At 61.4% G+C, this 18505-nt stretch overlaps 1 protein-coding gene and 1 long non-coding RNA gene across 2 annotated transcripts; both read left to right on the forward strand.

The window, feature by feature from the left end:
• The first annotated feature begins 906 nt into the window (after positions 1-906).
• LOC109310307 (serine protease inhibitor Kazal-type 1-like) lies at positions 907-2946 on the forward strand. The gene is made up of 4 exons (XM_019535394.1): positions 907-995; positions 1725-1747; positions 2277-2383; positions 2719-2946. The coding sequence occupies exons 1-4, from the start codon at positions 938-940 to the stop codon at positions 2786-2788; spliced, it is 258 nt and encodes an 85-aa protein (XP_019390939.1). The 5' UTR covers positions 907-937; the 3' UTR covers positions 2789-2946.
• Positions 2947-7641: 4695 nt separating this feature from the next.
• Positions 7642-9390, forward strand: LOC109310308. Its single transcript, XR_002101195.1, has 4 exons — positions 7642-7738; positions 8283-8308; positions 8757-8857; positions 9176-9390. It is a non-coding gene; the product is annotated as an uncharacterized LOC109310308 (long non-coding RNA).
• The last annotated feature ends 9115 nt before the right edge of the window (positions 9391-18505 follow it).

Raw genomic sequence — 18505 nt, forward strand, 5'->3', positions numbered from 1 at the left:
GCCAGACGGGGCAGCCCCACACCGATGCGCGGGTCCCTGGGCCGTAGCCCTCAGCGATGCCCGGGGCGGCCCTGTTTGCAAGCTGGTCCCTGGCAACGTGGGACCTCTGCCGGCAGGACCACGTCCAGGGCAGCGAGCTGAGCCCCTTGCACCGGCTGGCAGCAGTGCAGCTGTGCGAGCAATTCCAGGAGAATTACAGCTTTTATTAAGAGCAGACACAATGGACCCGGTGATTGCAGGCTGGGAAACACAAAGGGCTCAGTATCAGAGGGCCTTTCTCTCTCCCCGGGCTGCAGACAGATAGACCGACGGGTGCCTGGTCACTACCGCCACTGGCCAGGATTTAGAAACAGGGCACAGGGACCCTGGCACGTGCTGCAAACCAGGGGCAAGGATGGACGTGCCTGGGGCAGACGGCCCCTGCCCGAGCAAACGGGGCCTGGACTATAGTGGCAAAAGCATACTCGGGGCACAGGAGCAAGCTGCATGGGCCATGGCTCGGGTGCAAGTGCCCCTTGGGAGAGGTCCCGTGTATGGCAGGTTGACCACCGTCCCCGCCACCATCCCCTGCAACCCAAGGGACGAGCAGCAGCCCCCATACCCCTGCCTTGGTAAAGTGGGTCCTGGCATGTGAGGGTTGGGAACAGGCCCTCTCCATGCTGACCCCCTCGCCGGCACAGACGAGGGCCCTTGCAGCATGGCATGCACCGGAAAACACCCCCCAGCAGGCCGGGGGGGGAGAGGGTTGCCCTGACCCAGGGAGCCACGCAGGCAGGGTGAAGACGAGACGGGGGTGTGCATTGCACGCACAACGGGTTCACGGCTGAGCGGCGCGCCCGCCCCCCTGCCCATATATATGAGGCCTCCCCCCTGCGGGACACACAGCGGGCAGCTGCTGGGCTCGGGACAGTCGAGGCAGTCTCCACCCATCTCCACCATGACGCCGACCAGGGTCACCGTGCTCCTCGCTCTCGGGCTCCTCTGCTACTTGGAGGGTGAGTCTGTTTGCTGGCACCCGGGCAGAGCCTGGGGCTGGTCCTTCACTCCCCGCGCTTAGGAGCAGGTGCCTCTTTGCAAGAAGCAGGGGTGACTTTTGGGGCCGGTAACGGTAGGACCGCGGCCGTGTTCACAAGCCTGCTGCGAGGAGGCATTTAGGGCCCTGCTGCTGCTGGTCCCAGAGGCCAGATGCCGGCACGGCTGCTCCCGGGCGCTGATCTGCGCCTCCGGGGGGAGAGCGAACGTGCGCGGCTGGCTCGTGGCCGGTAGTGCTGCAGCAACGATCCCGTTCCTCGGGATCTGGTTGCGGGGCGAGCTGGTGCCATCCCTAGGGGCTGTCACAGACGCCAGAGGCACCCCATTGCCAAGGTGCTCAGCACCCCGGCGCTGAGAGCAAAGCAGCTGGGAGCAAGCTCCGACCCCCCTCTCTGCATCGCATCCTGCAGAGCGTGCGGCGCCGTGGGGAGGAAAGCCTGGCACGGCGCTGTGTGCTCGAGACAGCCTGCCCGGGGGGTTGCTAACGTGAATCTCAGCCTCCAGCCTTGTGCACGGAGCTGCTTCTCCGCTCGCACGCATGCACACTCGAGTGCGTGCCCAAGAGGTCCCCCAGGTACACGAGCGGCACCAGGGCAGAGGCCTTCCCAGAGCCAGGGGGAGCTGAGGAAGCAGCACCCGCCGCCCCGCTGCCCTCCAGCACCGGGTCACTCGTGTCTGTGCTTCTGTTCCAGGTGCTGCGGGGCAGGACGACCAGGTGAGCCCTCCCTCCCCTCCGCCCGGCCGCGCACCCCTGCCTCCCGCACCCCGGGGCCCGGCGGGGGGCCGCGGGAGGGACTGGCGCTCTGCCCCCGAGCCCCAGACCGGGGATGGGGCTGCATGCCGCAGGTCGAAGGATGGCGCGACCTGTCTGGGGCGGAGAGGGGCATGGAGGGAGGAGAAGGGGCCCCTTAGCTGGGGAGGGGATGGCCGCTGCTCCGCCGAGGCGGGGGTCGAGGCGCCGCAGAAAACGCCGCGGCAGCGCACGGACGAGCAGGCCGCACGGGAGACCCGGAGCAGCAGGGCCTGACGGAGCAGGGCAGAGCGTGCAACCCGCAGCCGGCGGCTCTGGGCCACGGAGGCAACAGCCCTCCCTCACCCCTGCGTGCCTGGGCGGAGAGACCCACCTATTGCACCCGCAAAGCGTGGCCCTGCTCAGGCCGCCGGCGCTGCTAGCATCACCGGGCCAAAAGCAGGCTCGGCCGCGCCGGCGCGTGGTTGTAAGGAGCCTCCCGCTGCCTCGGCAGGACGATTACCCGACGAAGAACATAAACTGCCCGGCTATCTACGCCCCGGTGTGTGGCACGAACGGCCAGACGTATCGCAACAACTGCTATCTGAGGGCGCGGAACCGGTACGTGCCAAAACGCCTGCGTCCCCCGTGCGGCGCTGCCAGAGCCGAGCTCCTGGGCACCGCCGCAGCCGCGTGGCGAGGAGCAGGCCAGGCCTGGAGCTTGCTTTGGCTCCTGCGGTCCACCCCGATGGCGGGAGGGGACTAAACCACGGCCCAGCGCGCTGGGTGCAAACGTTAGCCATCCCCGTGCACCGCGGCGTCTCGTGGGCATCGTCACTCAGCCTCCCGCGACCCCCAGGGCCAGTCCGGCCTCTCCGGGGGTGGCTTTGGGAGACCTGCCGCCCCCTCCACACACGGGCACGGTGCTCACAGCGCTGCCTTGCATTGCTTTCCAGCAAAAGCTCGGGCGCCATCCGCGTGAGGCACAGGGGACCTTGCCAGGACGACGACTTGCATGACTCCTGAGCTTCCAGGCTGCCCCCCGGCGCCCACGTCCTCCCCGCCGTCTTGCTCCCTGCCCCCGGGCTGCCTGGCCTAGAGGCCCCACTTGTCCCCACTGCACAGAGACCCGGTGTGTCCCACCCAGCCCCTTCTTGCCCTTTGCTTGTGCAATAAAACCAATGCAGCAGAGCCCGTGTCGTGCTCGTTTCCTCCATCTCTCTGCAGCTGGGAGAAGAGCCGGGCCGCGCGAGCCCGAGGCAGGGCGTGCAGCCTGAGTGCCAGGCGCTAGGTGTCCTCGCCGGGCCGCCGGGGCCCTGCCTGCAAGCTCGCGCAGCAGCGGGAGGGGAGCAAGCCCCAGCGGCGCAGGTGCCAGTGCAGGGTGCCCAAAGCAGATGCATCGGGCAGGTGCCGGGGGGCCGGCACTCCCCTGCTATCGGCACTGCACGCTGGACGATGGCTGGGGGCTTCCCTTCGACCCCCGACTGCTCCCTGCTGCTTGCAGCCAGGCCGGGCCATGAGGCCCCCGGGGATGGGGAGACTTTGGGACTCGGGGCTGGAGCTCCTGTGCCTGCCCCCGCTGCGGGGAGTAGCCCTGTCCGTGGAGATCGGCCGCTCGGAGCTGTCCTTGCGTGCCGGGAGCGCGCCCCTGCCCAGGGGATGGGGCCGGCCCCTTCCCGCAGGAATGTGGCTCAGCGACGGGGGAACTAGAGGGTGACTTTAAAAAGCCCTGTTTCCCCGCACAGCTCTCCTGTACGTGCAGCTCATGTGCTCCCGCTCCTGCATTTCACGAGGCTCGTCCTCCTCCTAGGACTAACCCAGGCCTGGCGCAAGGGAGCGGTGGTCTCGCGGCGCCGGGGGGAGCCCCGTCCCTTGGTGGCTGCAGGAGGTCTGGCTCTGGCCAGGTCCTGCTAGACAGGCTGAGGTCCGAGGAGCTCCTCCAGCCTCTGCCCTTGAGCCAGCTGGTCCTGCAGGGGCCTGCTTGCTGAGCAGGTCAGTGATCGATGCACCTGCTTCGTTAGCCGCGAATTTACTCCTGGGGCCCTGCAGGCCAGCCTGAGACCTGGCACGAGCGCAGCTTAGGAGACGGCGGACCTGCACCCCCGTGCACCAGGGCTTAATCCGTACCCCAGTGGCACGGCGGGGGCCGGTTCCAGGCATGGAGGCGAGCCGGGAAAGCTGCCGTCCGGTGGGGGCTGCTTACGTGGCTCTCCCTTGATCTCGGGACACGGCCACCCGCCACACCTGGCTCCACGGGAGACTGGCACTGACGCACCAGCACACGGTTTGCACACGTGACAGCCAGCACCAGGCTGACTTTCCAACGTGTTCCCTGCTGGCCTTTGCCTCTGAGCCGGGCACGCACGCGCCTGGGCTGCAGTCAGCACAGGGACCCCCCTGCACACCTCCCTCGGCTTCAGAGCACGCCTTGCCCTGCCGCCCAGAGCCACGGGCAGTGGCCTCCGCGTGGCCCCAAGGGCTTTTAATGGCTTCTTCTACTGAGCCAGCGTGATGAGTGTGCAATCCTGGAGCCTCAAAATCTCCTCTGCACCAGTCCTTCCTCCCACCCCAGCCGTCAGGACTCCTGCAAGCTCCTCATCTGTCCTCCTGCCCTCATTGCCAGTGCAAGTTCCCTGGGGTGGGGAACGTACCTGTGCCTCGGACCCCAAACCCTGGGTAGATCCATGCATGGTAAACACAATGGGATCGCAACCCTGGGTGTGAGTGCATGAAGGGAAACTGAGGCTGAAGCCTATCAGGAAGCCTCCCCTAACGGTGTGACCCACGGCTGGCGGGAGTCTCTGAGTCGGGGGAAAGGCTCCTTGTGTTTTGGGCCTGGGACAAAACTGGGCGACACCTCGCCAGGACCCGAACTGCCCGTCCCCTGGCAGGACTGAGCCGCTCTTCCCCTCCTGATGCTGCGTGAAGGGGTGAGGGGGTAGAGGCAGAAGCGGGGGTCGAGAGAGAAAGCTTACGGTGGGGACTAAAATGCATCTCCTCCGTTCATCCCTGAGTCCAGGAGACCAGCAAAGGTGCATTAGCTACATGCCATGGCCCCCGCTCAGCCCCGGGACACATCTGCCCTTTGCAAGGGCCGGGAGGAGGAGCGCCCCAGGCTTCACCTTCAGCCCAGGCCTGTGGCTTTGCCTGGCTGACGCTCGGGGGCACGGGAGAAATCGAGCCCCTGACGGGAGGAGCTTGAGTCAGTGCAAAATCCAAGTGACTCTCACCCAAAGCCGGGAATGGGGGTAGTGGGAGAGGAGTGTCGCACACCGGGACTCAGCGCTGCAAAGGATCGCACCCCCACTCCTGGCTCCGGCAGCAGGCGTCCAAGCCGGCCTGTCCTGGGGACGTCTGGCCATGCACACTCCCGTCCCGGACAGTCTCCAAAACCTGAGCTTCATGTGTCTCCTTGGAAGGACAGTTATGAGTTATGACGGGTGGGGAAAGCTGTTGCCAGCCTTGCCATTTTCAAGGGGTCTAGGCTAAGCTGAAGACCCAAAGCCTTGCTCTGAGTGACCGCAGTGTCAGCCTTTGCAGATGTGACAACTAATCTGGAAGCCATCGAACACAATTAAACAGCGCATAAGGCCTGAAGGGGATAAGGAAGGACCATCCATTAAATAATCCATATATACTGTCATAGCTTTATCTTAAAATAGGTGTAGTAGTGGTTGATGTAACCAAATGTATTAGATATTATTTTGCTATTATAGATATATATATGTGTATGTATGTATATATATACACACAAACACACCCACACATATAAATACGTATATATATGTGTGTATGTGTATATGTATATAGATGTGTGTGTGTATGTATATACATATGTGTGTGTATAGATAGCCAGATTGTTAAAATGCTCAGATAATTTGTAAAAATAAGAACAGCCTTGCCTGAGAAGACCATAAAGTCAGATTAAGAAGAAGCATAAACAGCGGTCCGCAGTAGGGAGGAAAGGAGATAAGAAACCCTCCCTCTTTCCCAGGGGTATAAATCCCAATGAAGTGACACCTTCCAAGTCCGCAAGAGAGCTGGTTCAGTCCCGTTCCAAAAGTTTCGGCGAAACAAAAGCATTTAACTAAAACCAGCCAGAGGTCATTTATTAGAGAATCGGCACTGGCCGTCTATACGTACTGGCATAGGCTGGAGGGCAATTTGGAGAACTCAGCCAACTCCAGCAGACCTGCTGCCCGTCTGTGCCGCCCTCCTGCCACCGCTGGGGTTTCCCCAGCCGGCACAGGGGAGATCCACGTTGCGCTGTCACGGGCACAGGCAGTCACGTAGACTTGGGGATTAATATTTGTTCTCGTGTTTTAAGGTGCAAGCAAATAAAAGGTTGGGCTATAGACTTGTTTCTGCTGCTTTTATCAGTAACACACCCACAAGGTTACCTGTAAAGCCAGAGTCCTCTCAGCTGAGGCACGGGCGGGAAGACGGAGAGAAATGGCGAGGGGCTGGTGATGGGGATGAGGACGGGTCGCAGTGCAGCCCGAGGAGGAAAGGGTGCCCCGAGTCCGGAAGCGACGGAGGTGCAGGGGGCACGAGAGCGGCGTCGGCGTTCGGAGGGCTGCTGCCACGGGGAAGACGGGGACGCTTTCTTTCCCGCCACAGAAGGCAGAGACCAGGCAGCGGGCTCGAGCGCAGCCAAGCAGCATCCCAACAAGGCGGAGGAAGGATTCCCTAGTGGGAAGAGCGGCAGGGCCAGAGCAGAGGCTGTGGGCATTGCTTCCGGCCCTGTGAGGCCCTGGGCCAGTGAAACCTGGGCAGAGAAGCAGCTGGATGCAGGGGCGGCTTTTCCCAAGGGTCTCATTACGATGCTGGGTGCCAAGCCTGCCCTCCTTGCTCCCGAGGAGCCTCTCCGCGCCCCCACTGTGCAGCGGACCCCCGGCCCGGGACGCGGCGCCCTGAGGCAGGCCCTTGCAGCGTGGCCCTTTCCGCACCCGCCTGGCGGCGGTGTGCTCAGCTCAGCCCCTGCCGGGCGATGGGCCGACAGCCGGGGGCCCCTCGCTCTCTGTCAGGCTGCGCCTGTGGCTGGACTGCGAAAGCAGAGCAGACCGCATGGAGGCCACGGCCTGCCACAGCTCGCCCCGGGTTTTGGCCTCCCACAGATGAATCTCGGTGGAGCAGCTCGCAAGGCTGCGGTGCTTTCTTTGCAACAGATCTCCAGGCTGCAGCCGTACTGGTCTAAGGCAAAGGGACCCCGAACTCGTGGTAGGGGTGATCTTTTTTGTTAGATTTTTGCAACAACAAAAGAAGTTTCTTTAATTGCAATTAAAGCTTGCAAGAATGGGGTTTTTTGCCAAACTCGACCCATTCCCCAAACCATGCAGGGAAAACACCACCCGTCTAGGTTTATGAAGGTCTAATAAAAGGTCAACTCCACCATGAGTTCAGATTCCTTCATTGCACCGGGGCTTTCAATCAGCGGTGCGTGGTGCGTGCTCTGTCCTTGGGAACAGGCCTCAGGGTCTTGTCTTGAAAGGGGCTGAGGCCCACCGGGCCCCCCTGGCTGGAGAGAGGCCATTAGGTGCACAGCCGATGCCTTGGGACAGCAAACGATGGCACGGGAATGGGAGGCAAGGCTACAGGCTGCTCAGCAGGGAGGGACCCAGCAGAGAGCATCCACTGCTCCATGATGCTGCAGTTAGCTCAACCTGCCTAATTAATACCTCAGTCACCAAATTAGGGGTGTGACCTATTTGTTCAGCTAAGCTTCTGGAAAAACAGGCTGAGGACAGAACAACACAGGAGGAATTTCTCCAGGTTTCCCAAACCATCAACAACCAGTTTGGACACATTCATGGGGAAGGTGGGTGCTGGGCACCCTCTATATAGTGCAGGGCCGCGGGGTTTGCCGGCAAAGCAGCTGCTGGGCGCAGCACCTCTGGGCAGACCGGGCGGCTTGCACCATGAAGGCAGCAGGAGCCCTGGTGCTCCTCGCCATCGCGCTCCTCTGCTTCTCCTCGGGTGAGTCCCCTTCACCCACCCGCGCCGAGCCCCAGCTCCGGCACCCAGGACGCTGGAGAAGGGCAGGGTCAGTCCCACCTACACCTTCTCGTGGGTTAGAAATGCTTCTCCCAGGGGAGCCTGGACCCCAAACTTGGGGCTGCTGATCCCTGCAATGGGAGAGCTGCCCTGGCCCGGGGCTGGGACGGCAGAGAGCGCCCGTGGCACAGGACGCATCGGTCCAGGACTGGCTTGAGCATTGTGCAGGGGCCACGGGGCGCAGACCCCTGCCGCCCGAGCTGGAGCTTGAAGGGGACAGTTGTTGTTTTCGGGTCCCTGCCGGGGTGATGCCGGATGTCCCCATTACTCAAGTCAGGGCCAGCTCCTTTAGGACACGTTCCTTTGCGGGAACCAGAGACACAGACTGTGTGCGTGTGTGCACGCAGGTGTGCATGCATGCGCACGTGCGATGCAAGCTGGATGCAGTTGTGTTAAGAGGCAGAGCCACAGGGGCCTGGCCCGACACGGCTCCCTCCTCATTTCTGCCCTTTGTGTTTTGTTGCAGAGGTTGCAGCTCAGCCCGGCCACAGGGTAAGTGCCGCCCTCGGGCTTCCAGCCTCGGTGCTGTAAATGGGTGCAGTCCTTGCAGACCTCACTGAGGCCCTGACACCCTCTTCCCCAGACCCTTGCCCCTCCGTGGGGTTGGGGCGAAGTGCCTAGCGCCCGGCCAGCAGTTGCCAGCCCAGGAGGGGCAGGGGTGGTGGGGATCCCTAAGCCCAGACAGCAACGCTCAGCTCAGCGTCATCCGTGCATCGGAGGCAGCTGCCCCCGGCGGATCTCCCCGGGGATGTAACCGCACCGCGGGAACTGGGGGCCACGAAGACGTGGTCATGGCAGGGGCCGGGCAGCGCGGCCCCACGCGCATCAGCGAGCTCCCCGTCCCCAGCTTCTTGAACACGGCACAGAGGCAGCGGGCAGGACCGTGCTGCCGAGCCCCCCGGGCCAAGCGGGGGTAAGAGCGGCCTCGTTGCCTCTGCAGTGTGACGGCGATGACACGGCGTGCCCAGTGGTCTACGATCCTGTCTGTGGCACGGATGGCAAGACGTATCCCAACGACTGCTACCTTCAGGCAGCGAAGACGTAAGCGCGGCACCGCTCGGCACCGCCTACGTGCCCTTGCCCGTGAGGAGCCCCTCTCCGCAGCCGCCCCGACCCTGGGGCGCTCACGCTCTGCCGCCCCTGGCTCCTTCCCTGCCCCAGCAAGGGGGAAGTGTTGCCCCCCCGGCCTTTCCCAGCAGACCCTCGGCGCTCCCTACACGGCACGCTGGCCCCTGCCAGGGCTATCACAAGCTCAAAAGCCAACCTGCCTGGCTTACTGGGGGTTGTGGAGGCACTGGGCACCCCCCTTTTGCAGAGGTCCCTGGGGTGGCTTTGATGTCATGGTGTTTCTCTCCCTAGGAAAGTCCAGGTGAACTACCGGGGGCCTTGTCGCTAGCGGGGCGAGGTGGAGAGGTGATGCCCTTCCACTCCCCGGCGCGTCCCCGCGGGTGAGGACGACGTGCAACCTCATCTGCTGCGCAAATGCATCCGCGCTCCCGGGCCCAGGGGTCCGGTAGGCCGTGCGCCCCCACCCCTGCCTTCCCCGCACATCCCGAGCCCCGCGATCGGAGGCCTCCTCTTGCTGTGCTTGATCCATAAACTGCCTGCAGCAGAATCCTGCCTCTTTGTTTGCGGTCCGTGAAGAAGTCGCGTCCGCCGCGCCCGGCCAGGGCTTTCCCGATCGGAGCAGCACGAGTGTCGGGGTAGAGGCGCCAGGGCGTAGGGCCCCCGCAGCCGCGCTCGTGGCTGCGCCGTGTCCCGTCTCGCCCTGACGTCTTCCCAAGCTGCAAACTCGAGCAGCCCCCCACGCTGAGGCTGCAGGACCGGCTGCCCCCGTCAGCCTGCAGCATGCACGGGATGGGAGCTCGTGCCCCGGGGTGGGGGTGCGGGGTGCCCCTGCCTTGCTTGGGCAGCTCAAAGCCTGCCCCAGCAGCACGCGGGGAGGCCCTGGAGAAGGCAACCGGCAGGCTCGGCACCACAGCACGAGTCCTCTCGGCCGGGCAGTACCGGAAGACACGATGCAAGGGGGACGGTGGGAGGACTCGACGACTGAGCCATGTCCTGGAAGGGGATTGACCCACCCAGCAAAGCTGGGGTTGCTGAGGAGCCAGGAGCGCGATGGATTATGTGTGTGGCCAGACGTCCCCAGGACAGGCCGGCTTGGACACCTGGAGTCGGGGCAGCGCTCAGGTCCCGGTGTGCAACACTCCTCTCGCACTATACCCATTAACTGCTTGGATGTTGCACTGACTCGAGCTCCTCCCGTCAGGGGCGCGATTCCTCCTGTGTGCCTGAGCATCGGGCAGGCAAAGCCGCAGGACTAGGCTGAAGGTGAAGCCTGGGGCGCTCCTCCTCCCGGCCCTTGCAAAGGGCTAAACAGAGCAAATACATCCTGGGGCTGAGCCACCGGAGGCAACCCTGGCCGATGCCTGAACTCCTCCCATCGTGCGCTCAGATCCGGGCCAGAAGAGCGGAGGGGGAGACGGCTGCGCCAGCACAGGTTGGTCGGTCTGTAATGGGAACACCCCGATCAGGATGTGACGCAAGCCCACGGTCCAGGACGGTATCAGAGATGCGAGATACAGGGCAGTGAAGGCGCAATTTGTTTTCACCACCGTACAGGAGGAGGATTGGGAAGTACAGAAACTTCGCAGCGGCCTGCGCGGAGTTGTGCTGACCACCTTGTCCCAGCACAGATGCGTCAAGCCCCGGCCTGACGTGCTGGTCAGGCCCAGACGTGTTAGGGCCGTGCTTGTCGACAGTAAACCTGGCTGAATCTTTCCCCTAAACCGACCCGTGCTTGTTCTTTAAGACACGATCGGTGCTGGGACCTCCTGGCTGCTGCGTTTCCAGCACCGGGACTGCAACACCTCAGTAACCCCCTGCGAGTCCATGGCAGGGGCAGCCTGCGATGGGCTCGGGCCACGCACCCGGGCTCGTTCGGGCTGCAGGTTTAGCTGCTTTCAGAAGGCGGCTGGGCTGGGCTGGGCTGGGCAGAAATGTGACCCCCGGAAAGCAGCGCCCAGCGGCTGGGCATCCCACCCGCCCGTGCGCCCTGCAGGGAGGGGAGGGGAGGGGCGATGGGCAATGCTGCTCTTTCCTGCAGCAGTGGAAAGCCAAGCCATGTTCTGCGCAGGAGGGAGGTGGGAGCCCTGGCCCACAAGTCCATTCGTGCACGGGGAGGGAGCCGCGAGAGGAGCTGGCTGTCTCCCCACCCAGGGCCTTTATTTTACTAGCTGCCACGTGCAACGTGGTGCCCCTTCCAGCAGCGTGCTGGTTTGCCCGAGACGGTATGATTCCAGAAAGCAAGCACTGGCTTGCAAGGCTTTGCCGTCTCCTGCCACCAAACCAGGAGCTTTCCCAGGCAGAAGGAAACAGGGCTCTTTTTGGAAGTGACCCTCTCACTCGGGTTCCTGCAAGCTCGAGGCAGCGGGAGGTTTTGGGAGGCTCTGGGGCTGCTCTCCAGGGAGGGGGCAGGCCACACAGGGGTGCACAGACTCCACCTGCAGAAGAGACGGCTCTCGCCTGGTCCTCTACCTCCAAACCAGGCCCAGCGAGGAGTCATCAGGCGTAACTCCCTCCATTCGGGAACCCGTTTCTTCCTTCTCCCCAGAGCTGCTGGGCAGAAGCCGGTCGTCACTCGTGGCCATTCACACTCGGCCCTGTCTTTATTCTCCCAGCCCAGCACGCCTCGGCTCTTCTCCCCACACGGCACAGGGGAAGCACAGGGGAAGGGAAGGCAAGGTCCTTGAAGGTCTTTAGGCCCCTGACTCCTACTGAAGTACAAGGGGATTTGGCACCTTCTGACCTTGGTGATTCTGGACCGAGGTGACATGACCAAGGTCACACATGGAAGTCTGTGGCAGAGCAGAGACGCATTGTTTCTCATCCCAAGAGCAGGCTTTCCTCAGGGCACCCTCCTGTCCCTCAGAGGGGCATTAGCTAAGGGTGAAGCAGTCTCTCTGGATCTCCATGTTCTCATAGTCCTATGAGACACACCGACATAGCCCCGCCATCTCCCACGGCCTGGTGCTCCGAGCGCCTGAGCTACACACCGCTCTCTGGCATTGCCCTGTGCATTATAGCAACAGGAAACACTCAAAGGATTGTGCTGAGTTTTCTTTATTGAGCAAGCAGCTTGGAGGCAACGTCACCCCCAGAGCGAGGGTGAGATGAGCAGGGATCTGGGCCCTGGGCATGGAGAGTGAAAGCAGACCGACGCTTGGCATGGCCGGGGACTCAGCATTTCCCCATGTGGTGCAGTCGAAGTTTCCCCCTGGTTCTCCTGCAAGACAGACACGGATCCAGCCGGAGGTTAGAGAGGTCTGCCCCGCGGCACGGGCACCGCAACGCTGCCAGGGCAGGAACTGCCTGCTCTGACGCTGGCCGGCTCCTCGGGCCTCGGGGGAAGGCGCTGGCATCTGGGGCGGGCACCGCAGGGTCAACCTGCACGAGCAGGTGGGATCCCAGCACTCAGCTCACCCCCCAGCAGCAATCAAATTCAATTAAGTATGCTTTCATGAAGATCTGAGGCAAGCTGGCCTGCTTTGACTTTCCCTTCCAGATTTTGCAGAGGAGCAGCCCCAAAACAGGGCTTGGGGGGAGGCCTTGATGCCCAGGCCTTGTGCTAGCCTCGTGGCAGTCGGGGGACGGCCAGAGCAAGCTGGATTCCTCTGGCAGGTGGGGGATCACCGCACTTTGCAGGAAGGATCGACTAGCCCCTACGAGCAGAAGCCGAATGGATCCCGGCCCTTTGCTCCAAATGCCCGGCCTTCAGCTCAACCCCACTTGTCCTTGCTCCAGGTCACTTACTCGATGGCCTTGCAGAAGGTGCACAAGTTGCCGTAGGTCTTGCCATCGTCGCCGCAGTGGGGGTTGGACTCCCGCGTGCAGTAGGTGCCCGAGTCCTTGAACTGGCTGCAGTCAATCTGCAAGAGGCAACGGTAGATGCCCTTTAGGATCCCTTTCTTCCCTTCCTTGGCTCTCACAAGATGTTCACTCGCTCACTCTACCCTTTCTGCCTCAACGGCCATGACGGCAGAGCCCCCTTCTCCCCGGTGCAATGGGCATCGCAGCCCACCGGAGCCCTGTCTGGGGGAAGTCGCGCAGGAAGGGAAGTGTCGTTGATGCTCCGGCCTCCCCGAGGAGCGCCAGGCTGAGCGGTGCCTCCCCCCTTGGCCCAGCTCTTCAGCCCAGTGCCTCGCCCGCGCCCCAGCTCCATGCCTTTGCGCCTGAAGCAAAAGCAAGCGGTGGCTTGTAGACGTCTCCGAAACAACAGCAAGGCAAGGCCAGTTTTGATCACCTCTTACAACCTCCTTTTGGCTCAGGCCATGCCGCAAGCATTGACCGGGCTCCCGAGAAGGCGCACCTCCACCCACCCACCCTGGCACGGGATTTTGTGATCCGTGCCTGGCCTCCATATGTCGCCCTCCATATGTCATGCATGGGTCACCTTGGTGCTGGCACTGCCCCCAGCGTGGGAACCACCCAGCTCCACCCATTCCCTTTTAAAATGATCTTCTAAGAGCCGAAAACATGGTTGCAAAGACCCCTTCTCCTCGAGCAGGAGGAAGAGCAAAGCATTGCATAGGATCAGCGGCCCTAACCTGGTTCTCCTCCTCGCTGGCAGCGCCTGGAACAAGAGAGAGAGAGGACGTTTGCAGCAGCGGCACAGGCCCCGAGGCGAGGCGAGGCGAGGCGAGGCGAGGTACTCATTCACCCTGGCCCACGCAGCGTTATTGTCTCGCGCAGCGGGGCCCCGCGGGTGGAGATCAGCCACCTGAATTGTTCTCCAGGATCTAACGAGGGACAAACGGGACCGGGGGGTTGATTCTTCTAGCCTTGCCCTGCCGATGCCCCCTGGTCTCTGGGAAGAAAAGCTCAGACGCGCCCTAAGGGACGGGACCATCTCCGGTGACCCGAGCCCGAGTCGTGTGGCCCTGACGTGGGGCCCTAGGTCAGGCACCCTCCCGACCCCAGGGCTGCCGAGGGCCCGTCAGCTCACGCGACACAGACGTGTCAGGCCGGCAGCTGGGATGGACTCTCCTGTATCTGGGAAGGGCTGGCGAGATCCTCTTTCCCAGGACTTGCCGGCAGCCTCTGTCCACACCCGGTAGATCTGAGCAGGAAAGGAGCAGGGGACACAAGAAGAGGGAGACACCCTAGTCCCAGCACCCTGGGCTGGCAGCATCCCCTGCCCCCCCCAGTGCCTCGAAATACCTAGCCCCCTTCAGCACCTGCCCCAGCCTCATTACCCAGGCCAGTCCCAGCCCCGAGCACGTCTCCCCTCGCTGCTGTTTGGCGTGGGCGGCACTGGCCGCGAGCTGAGGCTCATAACTAGACACAACCGAGGTCTGAATGAGCAAAACGAAGTGCCCGGCACAGACGTGCCACGGGGCTGCGGCGCGCTCGGGGACGATGCTGCCCGACACCTGCGCCGGCCACAGCCGCTGGTCCCTGGTTGTGCAGGGACAGCCGCGCGCGCCTGCCTCTTGCACCCCAATTAAATCTTAATTAGAGCCGGGCGCAGATTTCCGAGCAAATCCTCTCTACGAGGCATCCTGTCTCTTTTGTCCTCAGGCAGCTTGGGATCCTCTCAGCTGCATCCGTCACCCGCATGAACCTGCTGCAAAAAGGTTTGCAGACACCGCTCGGGCTGCAGGCGGGAGGTGAGAAGCAGCCCTGTGCAGCCTGGGCCCGGGCCGAGTTAGCCGGACACGAGTCACGTCACTGTTGCTAACTCCAGTTTCAGATATGGGACGTCTGCCCCCCCAAATCACAGAGAGACACCAGGCAGATTTACACTCAGCTCCTTGGATGTGTCCTCTGTGTTTTGAGTGGTTAAGGGCAACCGCAGCCCATTTTCCAGCTCTCCTCCGCTAAGCGGAGGGTTAGAAGTTTATGGGTTTTAATAAATGAAAGCTGAGATGCTCCTCTTCCCACGGACGCCCACAGCCCGGGGTTATAAGGAAGCCATCAAATGCTGGAAGGCTTGCAATACAGCCCCAGCAGCTCTGCTGGCTCCCAACGGAGGAGTCTAACCCTCCGAAGAAGGTTTTTGGAGGCACCGGTGTTCGCAGTCAGATATTGGAGGTTTGCCTTCAACACCTGCGCTGTGCCATTGCTGTCTCCACGGCTGGCGAGGTCTTCCGTACCCGATTCACCCTCAGGAGCCGCTGGAGGGGCAGGGACACCCCGACGCATCGAAACGACCACCGGGATGATTGCAGTGCTCCTCTCGAATGTCTCCCCCTACCCCCTGCCCAGAAGGGAAGACTCATCCGGCCGGTCTCCACCCCGGTTGCAGGAAAAAACGTTACTCACGTGCGGAGAAAGAGAAAAGAGCCAGACTCAGCAGCAGCAAGATGCCCATGGCCTCCATGGTGCCAGTGGCTGATCGCCGGTCCCGGGATGCTGCCTCAGCCCACGGAGAGTGCTGAGGGACCCACCTTGCCACCCGCTTATATAGACACGCCTTCCTGCCTCCTTCCCAAAGGCATCATTGCCTCTGCCGGTGTCGCAGGAATGCTTCAGCGCGAAGAACGCCGCCCTGGCCACATCAAGCTCGGGGGAAAAAATGGGGGGAGGGGGTTAATTACGTGAGTGGCATGCTCGAGGTTGCAATCTGCTCCACAATTAGTAATCCCCTTTCTTGCACCGCATCCTGGAGCCGCGACAAGGGCAAGCGCAGGGAGCCGTGATTCAGTGGGGCGGCCAGTAATTTTCATAGCGTGCGGGCCCACACCGATCGCCTGCAGCAAGGTTTTACAATGCGACGAGCTGGCATCAATGGACAGGTATGAAGTGAATCACGCCGGGAGAAAGGAGCGGCAGCAAAACCAGTCGTTTGCTGTGAGTCTAAATATGGCGAGAGACACATCGGGGTGACATTTTTTCACATCTGTCTGGAGAGTCCCAAGCCAGATGGGCCGACACTCCTCTGGGAACTATTTCAGCTATGGTGTTTTTCAGTCCTTCTGACATGCAAAAGTATGTCATGGCCCCGTTCTTCTCTTGGGTGGCAATGTGAAAGCACAGGATGGGCCATCAGGTCTACCTCCACCTCTTCCACCTACTTCCCATGTGACCTTTGGCTGATACTTTCCTATAGAGACATCATCCATAAAATGGGCAAGCCGGCTCCTTTGAGCTTGGAGGTGCCAAGTATCAGTCCAATTTACTCTGCTCCTTTGAAGTCAGTGGAGCAACTCCTATGAGGGTTTGCTGATTCACAGCCCTTGCATGTCAGAAACCACCTCTGAGGGCTGGAGACGAGAGGAAGAGTTATTTTAGGGTTGGTTCAGCCACGGAGACGGGGTGGGGGGCTCTGAAAGCCGTCAGCTACAACGGAAGGGCAGGGACTGAAAACAGACGACCCTCACAGTGAAATCAGAGATGATCCCCGTCTAAACCTCTGGACCCGAAGGACATAATTTGTACTGCAGAGCAGTGGCTTTCAACCTTTTTTCCATTTGCGGACCCCTAAAAAAATTTGAGTGGCAGCGCGGACCCTTTTGAATTGTCCGTGTGGGTATTCACATAGTTTTGATGGATCGTAGTCATCCTTCACGGACTGCTTCGACAGTCTGCGGACCCACAGACCACCGGTTGAAAACCACTGCTAGAGGACAAATGACCTTCGAATCGGGTGAGTGTGATGCGCCAAGGCGGAAAGGAAGGCCGATGAGGATGTGCAATGCAATAGGATTCGGGCAGCCTCATCCAGGACAGGACGGCGTTTGCTGCCATCGCACCAGTTAGCTTCTCCGAGGCCGCCCCAAAACACCACCCCGAGACAGGCCAGCTGGTGAGACGCGATGCAGGACTGCAGGAAGAGCCTGCGACAGATCTCACCAGTGCAAGCTGGCTGGCTTCAGTGAAACTAAAAAATTAATCTGGTTCAATCAGGTTCATTGAACGCAATTTTCCTATGAGGCCAGGCCACTGCCTCTCAGACATGTGCTGAGACATGTTACGAAGGTGGGGGAAAATGAGCCAAAGCCTAATAAAATTCTCACCAAAGCGAAACCAGCCCAGGCTATGTAAATGATGGTGGTGTAAGTCTGCAAAGTCTTGCCTTGCGTCTTGTGAAGTTGTCTAGGGAGCAAATGAGAGCGATAAGGTTGCGTGCAAAAGGGAATCGTCACCGCGAGAGACGCAGGCTTGAGAAAAACGAGGGTGGGTGTTTGAACGGTGCCGGTTGCTGCGTGGTCCTGAGCACCCGGGTGCTTGCAGCCTCGCCTGGGCACAGAGGCAGGGTGACTGAACTGAACCAGGACCCCAGGGAAAAACCCTGCGCTGGTGGAGGGGGAAACAGCCTGCCCCATGGACCAATGCTTCCTGCTTTGCGCTGATGTGCGTTGGCCTACAGCATCCCTTGCATTTGTCTGCAATAAGAAGCGAGGTGTAAAAAGGGATGTTTGGGCGCTGACACCCATTTGGTCTGGGGATATTTCGCTGCAGAGAGTGGCCAGAGGTGTGAGTCCAGCATCCTCTTCTAGGGTGAGGGTGGCACATCTGTCTCCTGCCTGCATCGGTGCCTGCCGTGGCCTCTCAGGGGCCACGCGCTAACACCGAAACAGAGGGTCCCCTTCAGGGCAGCATCCTAACAGCCGGCTGGGGGACGCTGGGAGACGTGGACTGTTACTGGACCCAGGAACGCTGTCCTGGCTGGGAAGTAAACAAGGCCGAGGTTATTAACCTAATTAGCAGCCTTGGAAACTGCCCCAGCCTCGCCTGTGCTGGCGAGAGTGGAAGGTGGAGGTGAGCATGTGAGTCAGGTCACACGCGGGACCCAGATCTGCCGGCACACCCATGAGCTGACTCACGCGCCTTGTGAGCCATGGCCGGGTGTTGCATCTGTGCACGCGGAGCCTTGCTTCGCTCTGCATTTGCTCTGTGCCCTCCTGGGGACGGGGCGCAAGCCCGGCCCCCCCAGCATCCACTGCACCAGGCCACCAGCGCTTCCTGCCCCTTCCTTCCGGAGGGCTGAGACCTGCCCCCACTCCGGGCTCCCCTCTTTGGCCCTTCTGTTGTGCTTGTGTTAGGTGCTGTCAACGTGTTGTCAGAGCTGAAGTCTCGGGAACTGCGGTGCCAGCACAAAGCGGGAGCCGGGAGACCCCGACACCCATCATGTCTTCAAGAGCAACCGCAGGCCGGGTTCGTGGCAGAGATGTGGCCAGGTTCGCTGTCTACCAGCACAGCCCTAACACGTCCAGGCCGGACAAGTACATCAGACCAGGTGTTAACACATCTGTACCTGTGACAAGGTGGTCGGCGTGACACCACGCAGGACACTGCGCGGTTCCTAAATTTTCCCATTCCCCTTTTGTACAGCGGTGAAAACAAATTACGTATTTACTGCACCCATATCTTGCATCTCTTATACCGTCCTGGACCGTGGGCTTGCTGCACATCCTGATCAGGGTGTTCCCATTACAGACCGACTGTCCTGGTATGGGACTATCCTGTGCTAGCGCAGCCATCTCCTCCTCCGCTCCCCTGGCCCGGATCTGAACACATGACGTGAGGAGTTCAGACATCGGTCAGGGTTGCCAGTCAAGCCTCCTCTTCCCAGTGCTGGAGTAAAGCCTGGGCGTGAGCAGTGCACATGTGGAGCGATGTTCCCGTGTATTGTGTGAGCAGTGTGTCTGTGGAGCGATGTTCCCGTGTATGGCATGAGCAGTGCAT

The sequence above is a fragment of the Crocodylus porosus genome, unplaced genomic scaffold, assembly GCF_001723895.1.
Source record: "Crocodylus porosus isolate Cpor-Errol unplaced genomic scaffold, CroPor_comp1, whole genome shotgun sequence".
Taxonomy (NCBI): Eukaryota; Metazoa; Chordata; order Crocodylia; family Crocodylidae; genus Crocodylus; species Crocodylus porosus.